Below are 18,328 nucleotides of genomic sequence, written 5' to 3' on the forward strand. Positions count from 1 at the left end.
AACTCATGTCTCATTTGAAGTCTTAAGATGTTCATCTAAGTGAATTCCTTATCAATTTGAGGACAATTTCATATGAATAGGAAAAAAAGGTCAAAAGGTAACATGTAATATTTACAGATATGAGCCCCTACAAAAGCTATATGTCGTTGGTTATTAATCAAAGATGTAAACTGGAATTGTAACTATTTGAGCAGAGAACCTATTTGAAAGAGTACTCAAGCTCAACACTGAAGCAGGATAAAGCCATTCATTGGCTAGTTTTCAATATTTGTAATTATGTACTACATGCAAAGGTCGGGTATCTTATTGCAGTGATTAAACTACAAGTACCATCCATCCTTTCGCCTCGTGGATGCCAGGTTCTCTTGGATCAGCCGGACTGTGGGTTTTGCAACTTGCACCTGGCAACACACACAGAAACCACGCCCACTGCTGCCGTCGTCACACTGAGGTCAGGTAGACGGAGCGAAGATGGCGACCGCCTACGAGAGATATAATTTGTAAGTACATATAATATAGTGAATCGGTTTTTTTTAATCAGTCTTTTACTAAGTCTGATAAAAGAGCAACGAGAGGGCAAGCAGGAGCTGGTTAGCGGCTAGTCCGATCAGGTCAGGGTCAGGGCTAGGGGTCAGGGTTAGTAGCTGGTCAGGACAGGAACCAGAGTTTCTCTCCACTTTGAGAAGAAAACACGTTGGCATCTTTCTGCCCCGTGCTTCCTGTCTGTGATCGGTTAGTGCGAACACACAGTTAGTTCTCCTAGCGAACCGCTCATGTTCACCCTGCTGAGTTTGTTGCTCATCTGAAATCAGGATATTTTGGCTTTTCAATTCAGGGGTGTCAACGTGACGTTCTTTATTCTCTCACGTGACTCGGTCAGCTGTAAAGAGCTTGTGTGTACCCCCCCTCAAACCATACAGTCTATGGTCCTACCACCCTGCACGTGTCACTGTGCATGGCAAGGATCATACCACTGTTGATCCTGCTGTCCCATTTCCACCAGAGACACATGGTGATTTTGTAAGGCTCATTCTAAGCTCGATATATGTCCGACAAAAGGGGCGTTGCATTATACCGGATACATTCTGGCATTGTGGAGTATCCTTTAAAACAGTATTTAGACCATTTTGTAGGGAGATCAAACATACAGAAAATCGATGTTGTTGTTGTGTGATTAAATACATGACTCATGACCTCAGCATTTAGCTTCATCTTGGCTCCGACTCTTTTTGCTTTTCTTACCTCACTTTCAAGAAGGTCTCCAGTATAATAATGACCCTTTGGGACAATGATTACACAATGGTGCAGCTTTTAAATCAATCCCAATACCACAACTACAACATCAGGATATTACTTGTGATGGATAAATCAAGCAAGTTTCATGTTGTTGGTAACCCACACAAACAGTTGGGGCGTGGTCCCTAAACAGTAATCCTTCTGTGTGTTGGTGGAGCTCAGGCATTTGAGGCGTGGAAGGCCAACAATCGGGTGATTGTGGGGTTGTGTCACGACTGCATTACACGTCACATTCTTATGCTGCAGCGACTTAGAGCGGGGCCACTCAAGTTGTCGCAATGATCTCTGGTCCATTTAAAGCTGCAGTTGATAACTTTATTGGAAACCACTTTTTGTCATATTTGCTCAAACTATCACTATACCCTGACCGTTGTATATGAGACAGATAATCTGTGACAAAATGAATTGATGTTCACGTTGTTACTTTAAACTCAACTTGAGCATCTCCCTTCTTCTCTACCAGGCACACAACCCCAGAGAAGTTCTTCATCGAGGCCTGCGATGAGGGGGCTGATGCTGTGCTGGCAATCGACAGGGTCTCAAATGAAATGACCCTCACAGGTAGAAAGTCTGACAGTTCAATAAGCAAGACAACATGCTTTCAGCTCTGGTGTCTCACCTTTGAACCCTCAGCTTTAAGCTTTGTTTTCACTCTCCACATGTATTTGCTGCATATAGATTTATTCTAAAAAAAATGTCAAGAAATGTACCTGACATGAGTGATCATGTAAGTGGTATGTACATGTTCAAGCTTTATGAACAAAAAAGGTGAACGCAATCTTCTAGAGTGTTGTCCTGTATTTCAACATACAGTACATTTCTCTATACATATGGACAGAGGAGTGTGTCATATTAGAACCATTGTTGGTAGGATGGGAAAATTCTGAGTCTGATGAAGCTTGATGGTAGATTGATCAAATTAATATTCAAACCTCTCCTAACTCGTGAGCCATAGGGACATCTTTTACTTTTAGACATTACATTTTTCATTCATTTTGGCTGTGTTTATGCATATGACATATTACGGCAAGGATTTGAAATTCAACATCAGCTCCTATAATAAGTCCTAGTATAAAATCATGTTATATGATATATGTCAGGCTGTCATTGTATACCCCTGGCTTTAATAATGAAGTTGTTACCATTTTCCAACAGACTGAGCCTTTTTCTCATGTTTGCCCTATTCGGCTATTACATGCTATTTTTCTAAATAAACAAAAAACTGAGTAAACGCCAGGACAAATATCATCAATATACAGTGAGGAAACAGAGGCAGGATTTTAAATAAATAAAGCTCAATTAAAAGCCAGACTAAACAGGTAAAGTATAATAAATAAAGCTCAATTAAAAGCCAGAATAAAAAGGTAAAGTATAATAAATAAAGCTCAATTAAAAGCCAGACCAAACAGGTAAAGTATAATAAATAAAGCTCAATTAAAAGCCAGACTAAACAGGTAAAGTATAATAAATAAAGCTCAATTAAAAGCCAGACTAAAAAGGTAAAGTATAATAAATAAAGCTCAATTAAAAGCAAGACTAAACAGGTAAAGTATAATAAATAAAGCTCAATTAAAAGCCAGAATAAAAAGGTAAAGTATAATAAATAAAGCTCAATTAAAAGCCAGACTAAACAGGTAAAGTATAATAAATAAAGCTCAATTAAAAGCCAGACTAAAAAGGTAAAGTATAATAAATAAAGCTCAATTAAAAGCCAGACTGAAAATTAATTTTCTGTTCTTTTTTTTCATAAAAGAATATGCAAACAAAATGGATATATGGTTGTTACGATTTGGACTATTGTGAAACGTATAACACTTAATCACTATCGAGGTAACGATATGAGCGTATTGTATATTATTTGTTGTGTTTTATCAATCAGTCTTACATTTAATAGTTGAATCCCATAACCAGGAAGTTGAGAATGCAGATCAAATAGAAAGTGAAAGTACTTTTCTAAAGCATGTAACGTTTGAACCGTTGTGGTGCTTTCTCAGGTAAAATAGACATCCCCCCCTCAGCAGTCACCAGACCTATATGTGGCATCATGGGAACCGTCCGCCTGGTAGCAGGTAGGTACCGTGGTGCTGTCTGTACTTTGTTGAGCATGTCTCTGAAGCCTGCAGTAAAACAGCTGTGACTGCCCACTTCCACCACACAGGGATGTACCTGATAGTCATCACCAGGAAGAGGAATGTGGGCAGCCTCCTGGGCCACGCTGTGTGGAAGGCTGTGGATTTTGACGTGATCTCTTATAAGAAGACTGTGCTGCATCTCTCAGAGATCCAGGTCAGCAAGACTATTCTCTCAAAAACTGCAAAAGACAATGATTCTTTAGAAAATGCACCACTAATAAATGAGCTGCAGATTCACCTTTTATTAAATCTTGGTGCTGGTGTTTACCCATTTCCATGCAGGCACTGTTTTAGTACAACCTAGAGTCATTGTTATTTCAAAACAATGTTCAGTGTCAGAGGTGAACAGAGAAACACAACATATATTTAAACGTAGCTGGCCTAGCTAGCAGTTTCCTCTGCTTCAAGTCCAAACTCTTCCAGGACCAATCTCTGGACTGGACACAATCAAATGAAACTCTTCTGACTCTGGGTGAGATGTATTTCACAAAATGTTGGTATGTATTTGACTTTAAAGCTCCTGAAAGATTGGTTTCAAACTTTTACATATTTCTCAGCAGCATGGAATATTGATTAAATAAGCAACAATGTTATTTAATAAGAGTTTGACAGTCTGGTCTGCTTCATCTAGACTGGGTGAGTGTGGTTTGATCAGATTTGATTGAGAGAAGAAAACAACCTCACAACTGTCATCACATCAGATGTTGTTAAATCATGATTGCGATGATTACATATATCACAATTGTGAGCTAAAATACATAACAAGACATTTATTTTCTAGTTGATCCCTAAAACACTTAGTATAGTAGTAATGAGAGTACAGACAAAAATATAATACAGAACATCTCAAAAACTCAAATAAATTCATTATCCGCTTTCATTTAGAAATCAGAGAATGAAATGAAACCTCAGGGTTCCCATATGTCTATGAAAACACATGAGAAATTAGACAAAGTAAAATCTTTTGTTATCCTGGAAAATTATAGTCTGTTTTGCAGAATGAACTGCCATACAATCTGTCAGAGGAGCTCCCAAAATGGGGCACAAGGCCATCTGTAAAGGAAGAGCTACGTTCAGGCTCATATTAACATTTATGCAGAAGAATATTTGTTTTGTTGAGGAAACACACATGGTAGCACATGCAAGTTGGAAGACATTACATCTTGTTTTAAACAATTGACTATTAGATTGGTGAGCATGTGTGCTTCAGTTGATGATGTTCAGGGGCTTGCTACCTGCAAATGTTCAATGTTTGTGTTTTAACTCTGATTAGCAGCAATGATTTTAAATGTGTGCTGTTAAGAGAGTTGGATAAGATAGAATGGGAAACTGGAGCCCAAAACACGGGCTAAATACTGGCCATATTTATTTCTAGCATTGTATCTTGTTACAGTAAAATGGACCATGACATGCACTGCAGGGGTCCACTTTAAAGACTAACTTATCATTACAAGTAAAGGCCTAAATTATGAGGGGATATAGCCTACTGAGTCAGTGGCTAACAACTACATTTTAATGGTACATTGAGAGTCCAGACTGGCTGGCAGGTTGTTTCTGATTTGCTGAAAATACAGTTGGTCAAAGCACAGAGTTTCACAGGGTAGTGGTCATTTAGACTGGACACTGCAGATGTTTTAGGGGTCTGTTTTGACGTTTTAACTCTCTCATGTGACTGATATGATGACAATATCGGTGATGACATCAGTTAGCTGGTTGGCACATGTTGTGGCACACCTCGTTCACTTCGCTCGGCTTCTGCCAATCGGCTTGTAGCTCCGTCACTACGAGCTAAACACTCAAAGTCACGACTGTTTGCTGTGCTGGCTCCTCATTGGTGGAACGAGCTCCCCATTGACATCAGGACAGCAGGAAGTCTCTACAAACTAAAAACACATCTTTTTGACTATACCTTGAATAGGGAAGGTAGCGCCGTAGTAGCACTTTAGTACATTACATTACATTTCATTTAGCTGACGCTTTTATCCAAAGCGACTTACAATACTACTTACTTGTAGTTTAACTTTATTGAAGAAATTGTTACTTTCTCGATTCTTGTTGTTCTGAGTTTGGACTCATGGTTTAATGCACTCATTGTAAGTCGCTTTGGATGAAATCGTCAGCTAAATGACATGTAATGTAATGTTCTCAGTACAGGCCCAGCAGCTTTACTCGTATTCACTCTCATGGGGTTTTCCTCACATCCTCTGAGGATACCGACAGTGGCCGGTCCTCTGGCAGACTTCACAGCTGGTTCTCTGTTGAGGAGAGTCTAAAAGGTGTTCATCTCATCAGGCATCATGATGAGCTCCTGCTATTGTAGTGACATTCTGGATCACCTGCCACATCTCTTTAGTGTTGTTGGTGTTGAGGTCTCTCTTGACGCCTTTTCTTTGCCTCCTTGATGCCAGCTTTCACTCTTGCTCTGGTGATGCTGTATGCAGCCTTGTCACCTGGGTGAAAGGCTGCTTGTTTCTCCTTTCGGTTGAGCTCTTTCTTTTGGCTCTGCTCCTTCTCATTCTGGGTCTTTCACACCGCTTTCTGTTAGCCGGGCTGGCTTAGATATGAAAAATATGGAATTATTTCACTCATTGTACCCTGAAATAATTTAAAGGCCCTCAAAGCACTTACAAATAAGCAACTCAACTGTATACTACTTACTGTGTACTTCTACACAAGACAAACTTCAATTCAATTTGTTCAATTCAGTTTATTTTATATAGCCCAAAATCACAAATTACAAATTTGTAAAATATAATAAATAAACAGTAAAGGAATGTCAACATAATTATGAGGTGTAATGTATGTAGGGTTTTCAAAATCAATATTGCTTCAAAGTGATAAAAAAGTAATAACATGTACATTGTGTGGTGCAATGTTCTTCTACTTTAGAGGAAAACATTGTAGTTCTACATCTACCTGACATGAACATGTTACTGGTTATGTTGAAGATTCAGATTTGACTCTCAAAATATAGCCATTTTTTATGCTTTATTATTTAGTAATTTATTGAGCATCATGTTGGATTGTGTTTTCTTTCCACTTATATACAGATTGAAAGAAAAACAAGAAGCAATAGTCATTGCAACTGATCAATCAACACTTATCTTCCATCTATTGAAGTCCTCTTTTATTTGTTTGTCCAATTGCCCATCATTTATATCATCAGTTTCTCATTATTATACAGAGTACATTGCTCTCAGCCTATTCATGAAAACTGAATGAAAACCAAAATGTTTCTGTGTTTTTCAAATGTCATTGTTACCTTTCAAAAGCTTTCTTGAATTTCGAACAATATATTTTATTCGTTTAAATGAGCCTCAACGTTTCATACGTGTTGTGTATTGTCTTTTTTTAAATGAAATGTGTTTGGTCTGAGTCAGTAAGAGTGGTAATTCTCTTTCCTAAAGAGATAGATTACTAGTTAATATTTGTTAACATGTAACAATTCATTTGGCCTGTATGAACTCCATTCTGTAAGATCTTTACCTTCTTTCTGAATTCCTGTTAGAATGGAATTAGTAGTATTGACAAATGTCAACACCTAGAGCCCAATTAAAGGCCCTTTACAATAATAGCAGCAAATCAACTAAAAATTCTTTATAAACGTCTTCACCCGGGTCATTTCCTTCTTGCAGTTATTCATAGCCAATTATATCTGCTCCGAGGTCATCAATGCTCTTTGGGACGAACTTTGGTCTTTGATTTTTTGGAATTATTACATTAGTGACCACTGGCAGTCAAAATGGAACTTAAATTGTCAAATGATGTCCTCCATTATATTTTCTTATCATTTCTGAATGTGGCTGACCAATGAGGTGCATGATAGTAGGGCTGGAATACTTTTATTGCTTCTGTTGATGGTCCATTACACCATCCCCCTCTGTTCCATGTGTCTCTCTAAGTGAGAGCTCCTGTTTCAGGATCGGTTAGTCTTTACAGTCTGGACTCTCACTGTGCTATCTCATTTCAGTGCATTATTCATCTGCAGCGTATTCTTCATGGTAAAACACTGGGGCGTGTCAAACTAATAATGGGCTGTGGCTTAGCAAACGCATTCTATGAGCCCGGCACGACAGTCAGCGCTGTTGGCTTCCTCTTCACAAGACAGAATGGAATGATGTAAGAGCAGCAGCCTTAGTTACTGTTGCCACGCCTGTCAAGCAGTTGACGGCGATAATAATGCAGGTTTACTATTCAAATTCGTATTCATTTTTAAACAATGGGTCTGTGATTTGAGATGGAGGTAACAAAAAGCACTCATTTCTAGTTACCAACTGTCTTCTTCGTCAGTGAAAGGAACATTTAGTCACATTGCTCTAGTCACATGGTGGCTACATACATGAGGCCATGCTAAAAGGCTGAAGCTAACCAGTATTGTATTAGTTATAAATAAAAATGTTACATATATTTCCAAACCAACTTTCCAAATTCTTAAATTTGAGTGAGAAAAGCCGGTAGTTACATAGCTCATCAAAGACTTACATTTGTGTGAAAATCGTGTGGATTTGCCTCGTGTGCTTCTGACATGACTGAATCCCGTGTTTGGCCCATGAAGTCCATTAAACCCACTGAAAGATGGAGGACGAAGCAACAGAGTGAGTTCAACCTGCCTCATCTCCATCATCTAGTGAAGCAGCATCTGTCTGAGTTCACCGTCAGACACAAGGAAAAGACAGGATCTTTTTGAAACAATAAGAACATTTCACCCCACCTCAAAAACAATACTTGTCCCTCATGCTCAGCATCATGTGTTTTGCGGGTTGAGCCGCACAACTTTACAGAAGATAAAGGTTATGTTATGCAGCATGAAACTATGACGGCTCCACAGCTGTCCGAGGCTTAATGGTAACCTGAAAAGATGGTCCATGCAGGGAGCCATTCCCCTCTCAATGTAGGTAGAAGAGAGGGCTGGTGTCTCAGTGTTGGCAGACACTAGAAAGAGAGGAGGAAGGATGGGTGCATCCCGAACACACAGCACCAGTAGAACACGAGTATGCAGTTCTCTGCAAAGTGCATGGTCATGAGTTTCCTGAGTTCTAAAAGTCTGTGTTCTTTCCGCCCCAAGTCTCAGGAGAATAAGACTTTCCTGTCCATGATCAACAATGTGCTGATGACCGACGGCTTCTACTTCTGCACTGACTACGACCTGACACACACTCTGCAGCGGCTGGCCAACACCAGCCCCGACTTCCAAGAAATGAGTCTGTTGGAGAGGGTAAGACACCCCATCTGTTGCCTCACAGAGTTTCACCCTATTTTATTTATGGTAACCACTCCAGTGGTCTGACATGCCCAAATACATCCTGGAACTGAAGTGGTTATCTGGTTGTGCTCAGTCTGTAGCACATCGGAGTTTGTGGTGCGTGTGAATATGGTCAATGAGCCTCGCTGTTGTTCCTTCATCACCATGAACTGGAGTTTATTCGGATCAATCCCAAATACAAATACTCACTAGAGCACCAAATGTGGACTAAAAATAGTCCCCAATAAATGCACTACTTCCTCCTGTTTGAGTAATGTCTGCTGAAATCTAAAGAGATCAGCTGTTTCAGGGAATTACTGAGCCTTTAACTGTAAACTCAGTTGTCAGTTTATTGGGTACACCTGGATATCACTCATACAGATGGATTCAACAGTCCTGCAATATATCCAGTTGTTGATGTGTTTTTGTTTAAACTTTTTGAGAGGTGTTCGTTCAACTGTATATACTATACATATTTGTTTACTGACAGATGTTTCTATAATTTTTCTCCAGCTAAATAACAGAAACACACTCTCTGTGTGATGCAGTACAATGCAACAGCATGACCACACAGTTGAGGCACAGGCACACATGCACAACATATACACTCACTTCCATTCTATGTGAGCAAGGGGCCTTCTGGTGGTGAAGCACATTCACATCTGGTAAACCTTCAGCTTGAACACCACCTGGTCACTGGCCTGCATTCACACATGTGATGGTACCTTTAAACTGCAATAGGTGTACATAATAAACAGGAAGTTGAGTGTATTTATGAGTTCAGTAGGAACCAATGGGCTTGGGCTGAGAGCAACAGACAGGAAGTCAGAGAAGTGAGGGACTGACACAGTCCAAAAATGACCTCCTAATGTCTATTCCTAACCACCTTTCCTTGACCTCTATGGCAATCGCCACAGAGTCAAGGAAAGATGTGAAGGAGAGTTCATGAGGAATTAGAAAAACGGTGGTGTTTAGAGAATCCGACTCCACTTTCACTAAGATACTTGATTCTGATGTGACTGTGATGGTGAAACTCCAACAAGGATACAAGAAGCACAGCTCCAACATGACCCCATAACATGTATTATTCTAAAGCATGCAGGCTTAGGAAGAGCTTCTTTAGTGAGAGGCTGCTTCACTTCTGTCACACTTAACAATCAACGCTGCTCCAGTAGAAACTGACAATTCACTTGTGTGCAATATCAAGGAAACTGGTCAATATCAATATTTCCTTTGTGATTTAACCGTCAAGTTATATTTAGATTTGTAACAGTTTAATGATCTATCGTAGGCCGTTTTTACTGATACTTCTTGTTATTGAGAATGAGACTTTGTTCATTGACAGTTTGCTATATTTATTGTTCTTCCTGTTTGCCTTGATCTTTTCTTTTGATTAGTTTACAATCAGAAAAATATATCTCTTTGTAGTTTATAAATGGTTTGTACAAGATCATAATGTACTAGAGTTTTCTATGCATGTTTCTTACACAAATATGTGACAATGCCTAAATGACTGTTCAAATGATTGATGTATTATAGTCTTTATCAGGGTGGGGATCTGCAGGCACCCCACCATAGGATTCTGATTCAGAGGGCTATTACGATTAGAAACTTTGATTTCTATACATTATTTGTTTTTCTCACTGTGCAACTTCTTGCTACTTTTAAAACATAAAAGTATATTTGTATTCATCCATAATTGGAATAAACATATAAATTGACTTCCATTGTCCAATATTAATACAATCTAAATAAGTCCATTTCCCTGCCCCTAGTACATTGTTTATACATAATCTCTGTGTGTTTTGATTCTATTCAGTTCATCATAATGATCATGCCTTTGATTCTGTGCCTGGTGAATAATGTGTTGATGTGGTTTTCAGGCAGATCAGAGGTTTGTGTGGAATGGGAACCTCTTGAGAGAGCTGGCTGCACAACCAGAGGTACTGTTGGCCCATTTGATTTTCACTCCATGTTCTTCTACTTATTTCATGACAATAACTGTCACTGTTTCCTCGTAGCTTCATAAGTTTGCACTTCCTGTTGTCCATGGATGTATCCTTTTCACTGAATCTAGTATCTGGTGCTTTCTAATGAGCATGGGGCATCTCATCTGATCTCCAACACACGGTAGATCAGATGAGAGAAACTGCTGAGCAAAGCGTTTCCTTGACCCTCCTTGTGCAGTCATCGTAATGAAGCCATGCCGTATAAACGGAAAGATCTTTGAGTGGATCCTCATATCCAGGAGGAGCTGCTTCCGGGCCGGCGTCAGATACTATGTTAGAGGTAAACCCTCTGTGCAATGACGCCGTCTCTTTGTTGATCTGCAGTATGAAGGTATGAAGGTCCGCCTCACTGCTAGCTGCTCATGTGTGCTCTCTGTCCTGCTGCCTCCAGGCATCGACTCTGAAGGTCATGCTGCCAATTTTGTGGAGACTGAGCAGATAGTTCTGTATGAGGGAGCAAAGGCTTCATTTATACAGGCAAGTATGCTGTTAAAGACTATTTGAATATGGCTCATTGGTACCTGGCCTTTTCTACGTCTTTCTGTGCAACATTTTCTTCAAGTTTGAGAAATGCAGATTTCCCTTTTTTTCATCCCCAGACACGAGGTTCCATCCCCTTTTACTGGAGTCAGAGGCCCAACCTCAAATACAAACCTAAACCTGTGATCAACAAAACCACCAATCACGTGAGAGCCTTTCTGTTTCTGTGTGCTTTTTAATGGTGGAGTGTGAAAATGCTAACCATTCGAAAATGTTGTGTAGATGGATGGTTTCCAGAGGCATTTTGACTCTCAGTTCCTCATCTATGGGAAGCAAACTATTCTGAACCTGGTGAGGACCCTAATCAAGCTCCTTACATTCTTTCTTTGAACAATATCTGAGGCCAATTTGTGTTGTCTTGTTTTTTCCAGGTGAACCAGAAGGGCTCAGAGAAGCCACTAGAGCAGGCTTTTGCCAAGATGGTGTCTGGCATGAACAATGGTATGCTCAAGTAAGTGTCCCTCCAGGACTTTTACTATATTTATGTTCACTGAGCACATGGTCCATGATGTCATCAGGTCAGTAGTCCAATTTATTTACTACCCGCTGAGCTGCTTTCCTCTTTTTATGCTTTCTGTTAGGGTTAGGCCGGCGTCAGTGGTTTTAAACCAGTTTGGAGGCTAGTGGTCATAAAATGAACATGCATAGTGAATCTTGTTAAAGGAGAACTATGACCATTTTCTAAATTCATACATGTTATTCCTGAGAGTCCACTACCACAGGTCAAATAGTGAACACAAACCACTCTCTCCCAAACCCAGATCTGTGATGTCATCCAGTCTAAAGTGTGGAGCCGCTTCATAAGCAAAGAGTAGGGAGAGATGTTCGATGACACTGAGCGCCAGGGGAATGTTTCTGGGTCACTGCAATAGAATAAAACTAATTTGTGTATTAAAAAGAAAAAACACAAAATCAGTCTCCCATTCATCATCTATGGAGCAGCTACACACTTCCTACATGATGACATCACCCGTTTGAGTGAGATTAGCTTGTGTTCAAGCATATTGATATAACTTTCCTCAGCCATATAATTAACATGTCTGAGTTGTTAATGTCATTAGGTGTTCCGCTTTGATCTATTAAGCTATTTTTAGAATAAAAAATGAATGTAATGAAGTAGCTAGATGAGCTAAAATGAGTAGTAAATGAATACTGCCTGACCAAAGAAACACGATGAAGACATCTCCTAACCTGACGATAGCACTTTGATACTATGACATTGTGTCCCATGTCCTCAGTTACGTAGCCTTCGACTTCCACAAAGAGTGCAGCCACATGAGGTGGGACCGTCTCCAGATCTTAGTGGATGATGTTGCTGAGACACAAGATCAATACAGGTAACTTCAGCAGCATCTGTCCGGGGATATTACATGTTGTGTAGGAATATTCAAACGTGTCTCTTTGTGCAGTTACTTCATGGTGAACCCAGAGGGGAAGACGGTGGCCCAACAGAGAGGACTCTTCCGCAGTAACTGCATGGACTGCCTGGACAGGACCAACGTCATCCAGAGCCTGCTGGCTCGGCGCTCCCTTCAGTCTCAGCTTCAGGTATTTTTAACCTCACTACCGCTCAGCCTCTCACAATTGGGGAGTAATTCCTATGTATACATTCATGTCATGTTATTTTGGAAAGGTGCAGATTATTGAATTTAACATGAGTCTTGTTATTTGTATTGTGCCTGTGTGTGTGCACAGAGGATGGGGGTTCTGAATGTGGGTCAGCGGGTTGAAGAGCAGGTTGAGTTTGAAAAGATCTACAAGAATGGTAATGTCCTCTGTATGCTGGACTGTAAGCATGTGTTGTTACTGTGTGTGTGTGTGTGTGTGTGTGTGTGTGTGTGTGTGTGTGTGTGTGTGTGTGTGTGTGTGTGTAGCCTCACTCCTCTCTGTGTGTACTCTAACCAGCATGGGCCGACAACGCCAATGCATGCGCTGTACAGTACGCAGGAACTGGAGCCTTGAAAACAGACTTCACACGGTACAGTACCGTTCCATCCTATCTCACACATCAGTGGACCAATATGTTGTTGTTTCCTGGAAACCCCCTGCAGTACTTAATCAAACCTGATTTCTCCATCAGGACGGGGAAGAGGACCAGATGGGGGCTGCTGATGGACGGCTGGAACTCAATGATCCGCTACTACAAAAACAACTTCTCTGATGGATTCAGACAGGTATGATGTGTTGTAGATGCATCATCATTGAAATAAGTGGGAAACTTAATTGCCAATATTCCATAGACTAAACTAACACAAGGCTGCCTTCAATTTGTCAGTGAAAGATAAACATAGATTGTATCTATTAATACACACAGCACATTGTTATTTAATAAATAGTTAATGCACACCTTCACTATAGCAGAATCTTTGGAACAAAGTTGTGGTTAAATGTTTATGTTGCATTTTCTGTGAGACGAGAATCCACATAATACGCAGGTGCTTCTCTATTTCCTGTTCATGTCACACTATAATGTCCAATTCATACATAGCTAGCTTTAACCTGTCATGTTTAACATTTTGTCCATGTTGATTTGTTGGTTTCAGGATTCCATTGACCTGTTTCTCGGTAACTTTGCTGTCGATGAGTCTGATGGACCCACTCCTCTTCGTGTGCAGAAGGACTGGAAGTTCCTCACAGTCAGTATATCTGCATTGTCCCTCTCAGCAGCAGCAGTTCATGTGACTGGAAGTGTAACCTTTTAAATCCTGCTCTTTTTGCAGCTTCCCATCATTATGCTGGTGGCATTTTCCATGTGCATCGTCTGTCTTCTCATGGCTGGTAAGTTCTTCTCTGCTCATCGGTGTACACTCGTATCATCTATGTTGGTTCAAACCGTCAGGGCTGTAAAACAAAATAAATAGACTTGTAGCCAAAACAGCTGCCTTGGATGACAGCTGCATGTGTATAGGACCAGTAAAATGAAGCTGTAACTCGGGCCTGTACACTGCTGTGTTCATTGAAATAGAAGCGAATGTAGTCCCATGTGTGTGAGATGGAAGAGCTTCAGAAGACTTATATCTTTGACAACCAGAATAAATGACTGCAATTTGTCTTGTAGGTGACACATGGACAGAGACCCTGGCCTACGTGCTGTTCTGGGGGGCTGCTAGTGCCATCACAGCCACTATCATCCTCTTCAACGGCCAAGACTTTGTGGACGCCCCCAAACTGGTTCACAAGGAGAAGCTGGACTGAGTGTGTGTGAGTGTGTGTATGTGAGGAGTATCTAGAGCCAGATACCTCGTCCTCACCATCTTCTTCCCCAGGTCTGGACTCCAGACTGATCGGATGCCTCCATGCTACCCTCCACACCTTCTCCTCCAAAACCACTTGTCTGCTGTTTGACTCAAACATCATTTACCTTCTTCATTTGTTCTGCACACACTCCGTCACATGGTTTACATTATATTTACATACTGTATCTTGAGGTTGTTTTTTCTGGTTTTGTTGGTGTTATGTATAGCTGATAACTGACAACTGTTATGTTGTCAGTTATACGGAGGATTTGTGATGGCGCATTATTTTACTGTTTCAATGTTCTTTAGTTTTCTCAAAAAAACTACCTAACACTACTGCTCATTTTCTTATTCCACATTTGTGTCATGATGTCACCAAACCATACAGACCAATAGAAATGATAGTGCTTGGAAGATGTCCCGCCCTAACAGGAACAATGAAACCAACAGTGCACTCTGTGCAGTATGTACATATGGAGTTTTGAATGCAACAAGCCTTACAAACTAGCATATGAAATATGAATATTTGGCTGATTTGTATGGAACTGAGTGAACAATATGTCTTTCTATGACACTAACTTGGCTAGTATCTATGCGATTTGGCACTTTGGCGAGCCATGAAATGTGCTGCTCTCGGCCTGCATCTTCATTTAGTTGAGCGGTTCAAATGGGTCTGTTCTTGTGCTTGATCAAACAATTGACTGACATGGAGCTTTATAGACAGGATGGTGACTGACATAGAGCTTTATAGACAGGATGGTGACTGACATGGAGCTTTATAGACAGGATGGTGACTGACATAGAGCTTTATAGACAGGATGGTGACTGACATAGAGCTTTATAGACAGGATGGTGACTGACATAGAGCTTTATAGACAGGATGGTGACTGACATAGAGCTTTATAGACAGGATGGTGACTGACATGGAGGTTTATAGACAGGATGGTGACTGACATAGAGCTTTATAGACAGGATGGTGACTGACATAGAGCTTTATAGACAGGATGGTGACTGACATAGAGCTTTATAGACAGGATGGTGACTGACATGGAGGTTTATAGACAGGATGGTGACTGACATAGAGCTTTATAGACAGGATGGTGACTGACATAGAGCTTTATAGACAGGATGGTGACTGACATAGAGCTTTATAGACAGGATGGTGACTGAGGACGGTGTCTGTCTACATCTCTAGTGTGCTAGTAGAAAAATAGCCTGAATAATGTTGACGTGTGGATGAGATGGACACAGGTTGTTGTTAGTGGCCTTACAGTGTCTGCACTGTTCTTTGATGGTCATCCAAGAGAAATAGAACCTCCTAAAGTTGCCATTTCTGGACCTGGACCGTTACCAACTAGGTTAATTTGTCTGTCCGATCAATTAGACTGTAGCAGTTTTTACTGAAATGGTCTCTGTCCATCTCTGTGTCCCTGGGTTGATCCATGGCAGCTGTTTGAATTCAAGCATTTCAAATTCTTCACATTGTGGCTTTAATTGTAATTGTTAGCCGGAGATATCGGATGTTGTTTTGTGGTCATATCAGAACATCAGTGTCTCAATATGTTGGGTGAAAAGGTGCATGTGTTTCACGGTGTGTCCATGTGGGCTTCATCATTCCTCTCATATTTGAAAGAATGATGGCCTACGCACACTGTTACCATTCTGACCTCCATTTAAGATCTTTATATTGCAATGTCTTAAAATCTAATGTTTACTGTGTCTTGACAATATCAGATACTTATGTTGTGGTGAAGTCCAAATACTTTAGAGGATTATTAACGGTGATTAACTTGGATCTCAGACCTAAACATGCATTAGTAACCACGAAGGCTCCAGTTTACCGTGCATTTGTTCATTCATGTGTTCAGTCTGGTTCAGTTTCCTCTTAGAGGATCGGGGACTGTGTTGCTGCGGTCCAGAGGAGTCCAAATGCAGCCTTCCATTCCTGCCCCTCAGCAGAGAGCAAAAAGACGTTGATCCATTCAGCTAATACTTAAAGAGGATTTAGCTTCGACACTCAGATGTTAATGAAAGATAGTCTTCTGTAGAAGTCTAGTGCCCCTGTCTTCTCCTTTCTGTGTATTGTTTCATATGCAGGAAGTATGCTGTTAGTTGTCTATGATGTGTTTAGGATCATTCCTGCAGTGTGAACATTATCTCATGTATCAGATCAGAACAATGAGTGGTAGGCTACATGTCATTAGGTGAGCGAGTGATTATTCATGAAGTAGAATGTGTATGTACTTATGATCATGCTAGTGTTTCCAAGAGGTGATTCTGATCTGAACGATCTAACTTTGTATTACAGTATTGGTCAAAGTCCTCTTATTTATGGAGTCCTAAAGTCCTGAGAAATACTCTTTAAATCGTGTGCACACAAGAAAGAAATCTTGTGAACAAGAAAACTGTGTAAATGAAAGAGCCTTGTGAGATCAACATAACTTATGCATAATCATAGGTTGTCCAACGAGACGGTACAGATTGCAAAAAAGATAAACCATGCACAACATATAATGATCTCTTATTTACACAATATAGCTTGTGGATATGAATACAGACACTGTGGCTGGAGGTTAGCTCTACTTTCTTCTGGTCTTGATCAGTTGTTGTGGAGCTGCTAGTGAGCTGCAGGAGGAACTGGGCCTCGGGCAAAGTTGTTCTTTTCAAAATACTTTTCACACAAATGTCTCATATGTAATCTGTGGAGGTGAAATCTGTCTCATGGACATATCCTTGTAATGCCTGTACATTTTCCAAATGAGAGCTCTAATTGCAGATGTAACACAGTATAATATGTGAGTGGAAGTGCTGCACCTTATTTGAAGTATGCTTGGACATGTTCCCCTGCTATCACAATAAGAACCGATCCGTCCTTCGTGTGCGGCTGCAGGTTCCACTGATTTGTTCTGGGATGTGGTCATTAAGTCTTTACTGTGTGTTTTATAAACGTTTAGCTTCCAAACATAACTGCTCCGCTGAAGTGTACGATGTGATATGTGTGGTGTAACATGACGAGCACACTTTACTACAACGTGTTCATTTGGACCAAGGGCCTTAGCTTTCTTTTTCTTGGGGATTTTGAAATGTGTGGAGAGTTCATTCTTCATTTAAAGAATAAAGTATATATTCAAGCGTATAAAATGAAACACTTTCAACATTTGTTTGTACTTTGGATAATTAAGAAATTGGTTTAAAGGATATTGCACACAAGCAGATACTTTGTTTGATGCAACCCTGCGCTGTACAGCTGTCTGAAGGTTATGCTACGAAAGTCACCAACGGGTCCGCTGATCAAGGGCAGCCCTGGCGGAGGCCATCACCCACCAGGAACCTGTCTGACTTATTGCCAAGAATACGAACAAAGCTCCTACAGCAGGCATACAGAGACCGGCTGGCCCATTGCAACGGGTCCGGCACCCCATACTCCCGCAGCACCCCCCACAAAAAACCCTCAGGCACCCGGTCGAAAGCCTTCTCCAAGTCCACAAAGCACATATAGACTGGTTGGGACCATCAGGACCAGTAGTAGACTCCAGTAGTCTAGCGAGGGTAAAGAGCCGGTCCGCTGTTCCACGGCCGGTACGGAATCCGCACTGCTCGTCTTGAATCTGAGGTTTGACAAATGGTCGGAGTCTCTTTTCAACACCCTGCCATCAGCTTTCCCCGGAGGCTGAGTAGTGTGATGAAAATGGAAACCACCACCCCGGTCTGTCAGTCCATGGGCACTGTTTCCAACCCCCATGCCACATTGAGGAGGTGTGTCAGTCAACACAGCCCAACAATGTCCAGCGCCTTCAGCATCTCAGGGCGGATCTCATCCACCTCTGGCGCCTTGCCACAAAGGAGCTTTTTGACTACCTTAGAGGCCTCCGA

The 18,328-nt window shown here is 40.8% G+C and overlaps 1 protein-coding gene across 1 annotated transcript; it reads left to right on the plus strand.

Annotated features, from left to right (window-relative positions):
• Positions 1 to 371: 371 nt before the first annotated feature.
• Positions 372 to 17,591, plus strand: sacm1la (SAC1 like phosphatidylinositide phosphatase a). Its single transcript, XM_034544701.1, has 20 exons — positions 372 to 500; positions 1,760 to 1,857; positions 3,291 to 3,365; positions 3,455 to 3,582; positions 8,494 to 8,643; positions 10,554 to 10,613; positions 10,692 to 10,725; positions 10,858 to 10,959; positions 11,071 to 11,156; positions 11,279 to 11,365; positions 11,442 to 11,510; positions 11,591 to 11,670; positions 12,458 to 12,556; positions 12,629 to 12,767; positions 12,915 to 12,984; positions 13,125 to 13,197; positions 13,300 to 13,393; positions 13,763 to 13,855; positions 13,940 to 13,997; positions 14,278 to 17,591. Exons 1-20 carry the CDS (start codon positions 472 to 474, stop codon positions 14,412 to 14,414), a joined length of 1,761 nt encoding a protein of 586 aa, XP_034400592.1. The 5' UTR covers positions 372 to 471; the 3' UTR covers positions 14,415 to 17,591.
• Positions 17,592 to 18,328: the final 737 nt, after the last annotated feature.

This window comes from Cyclopterus lumpus, chromosome 11, assembly GCF_009769545.1.
Source record: "Cyclopterus lumpus isolate fCycLum1 chromosome 11, fCycLum1.pri, whole genome shotgun sequence".
Classification (NCBI taxonomy): Eukaryota; Metazoa; Chordata; class Actinopteri; order Perciformes; family Cyclopteridae; genus Cyclopterus; species Cyclopterus lumpus.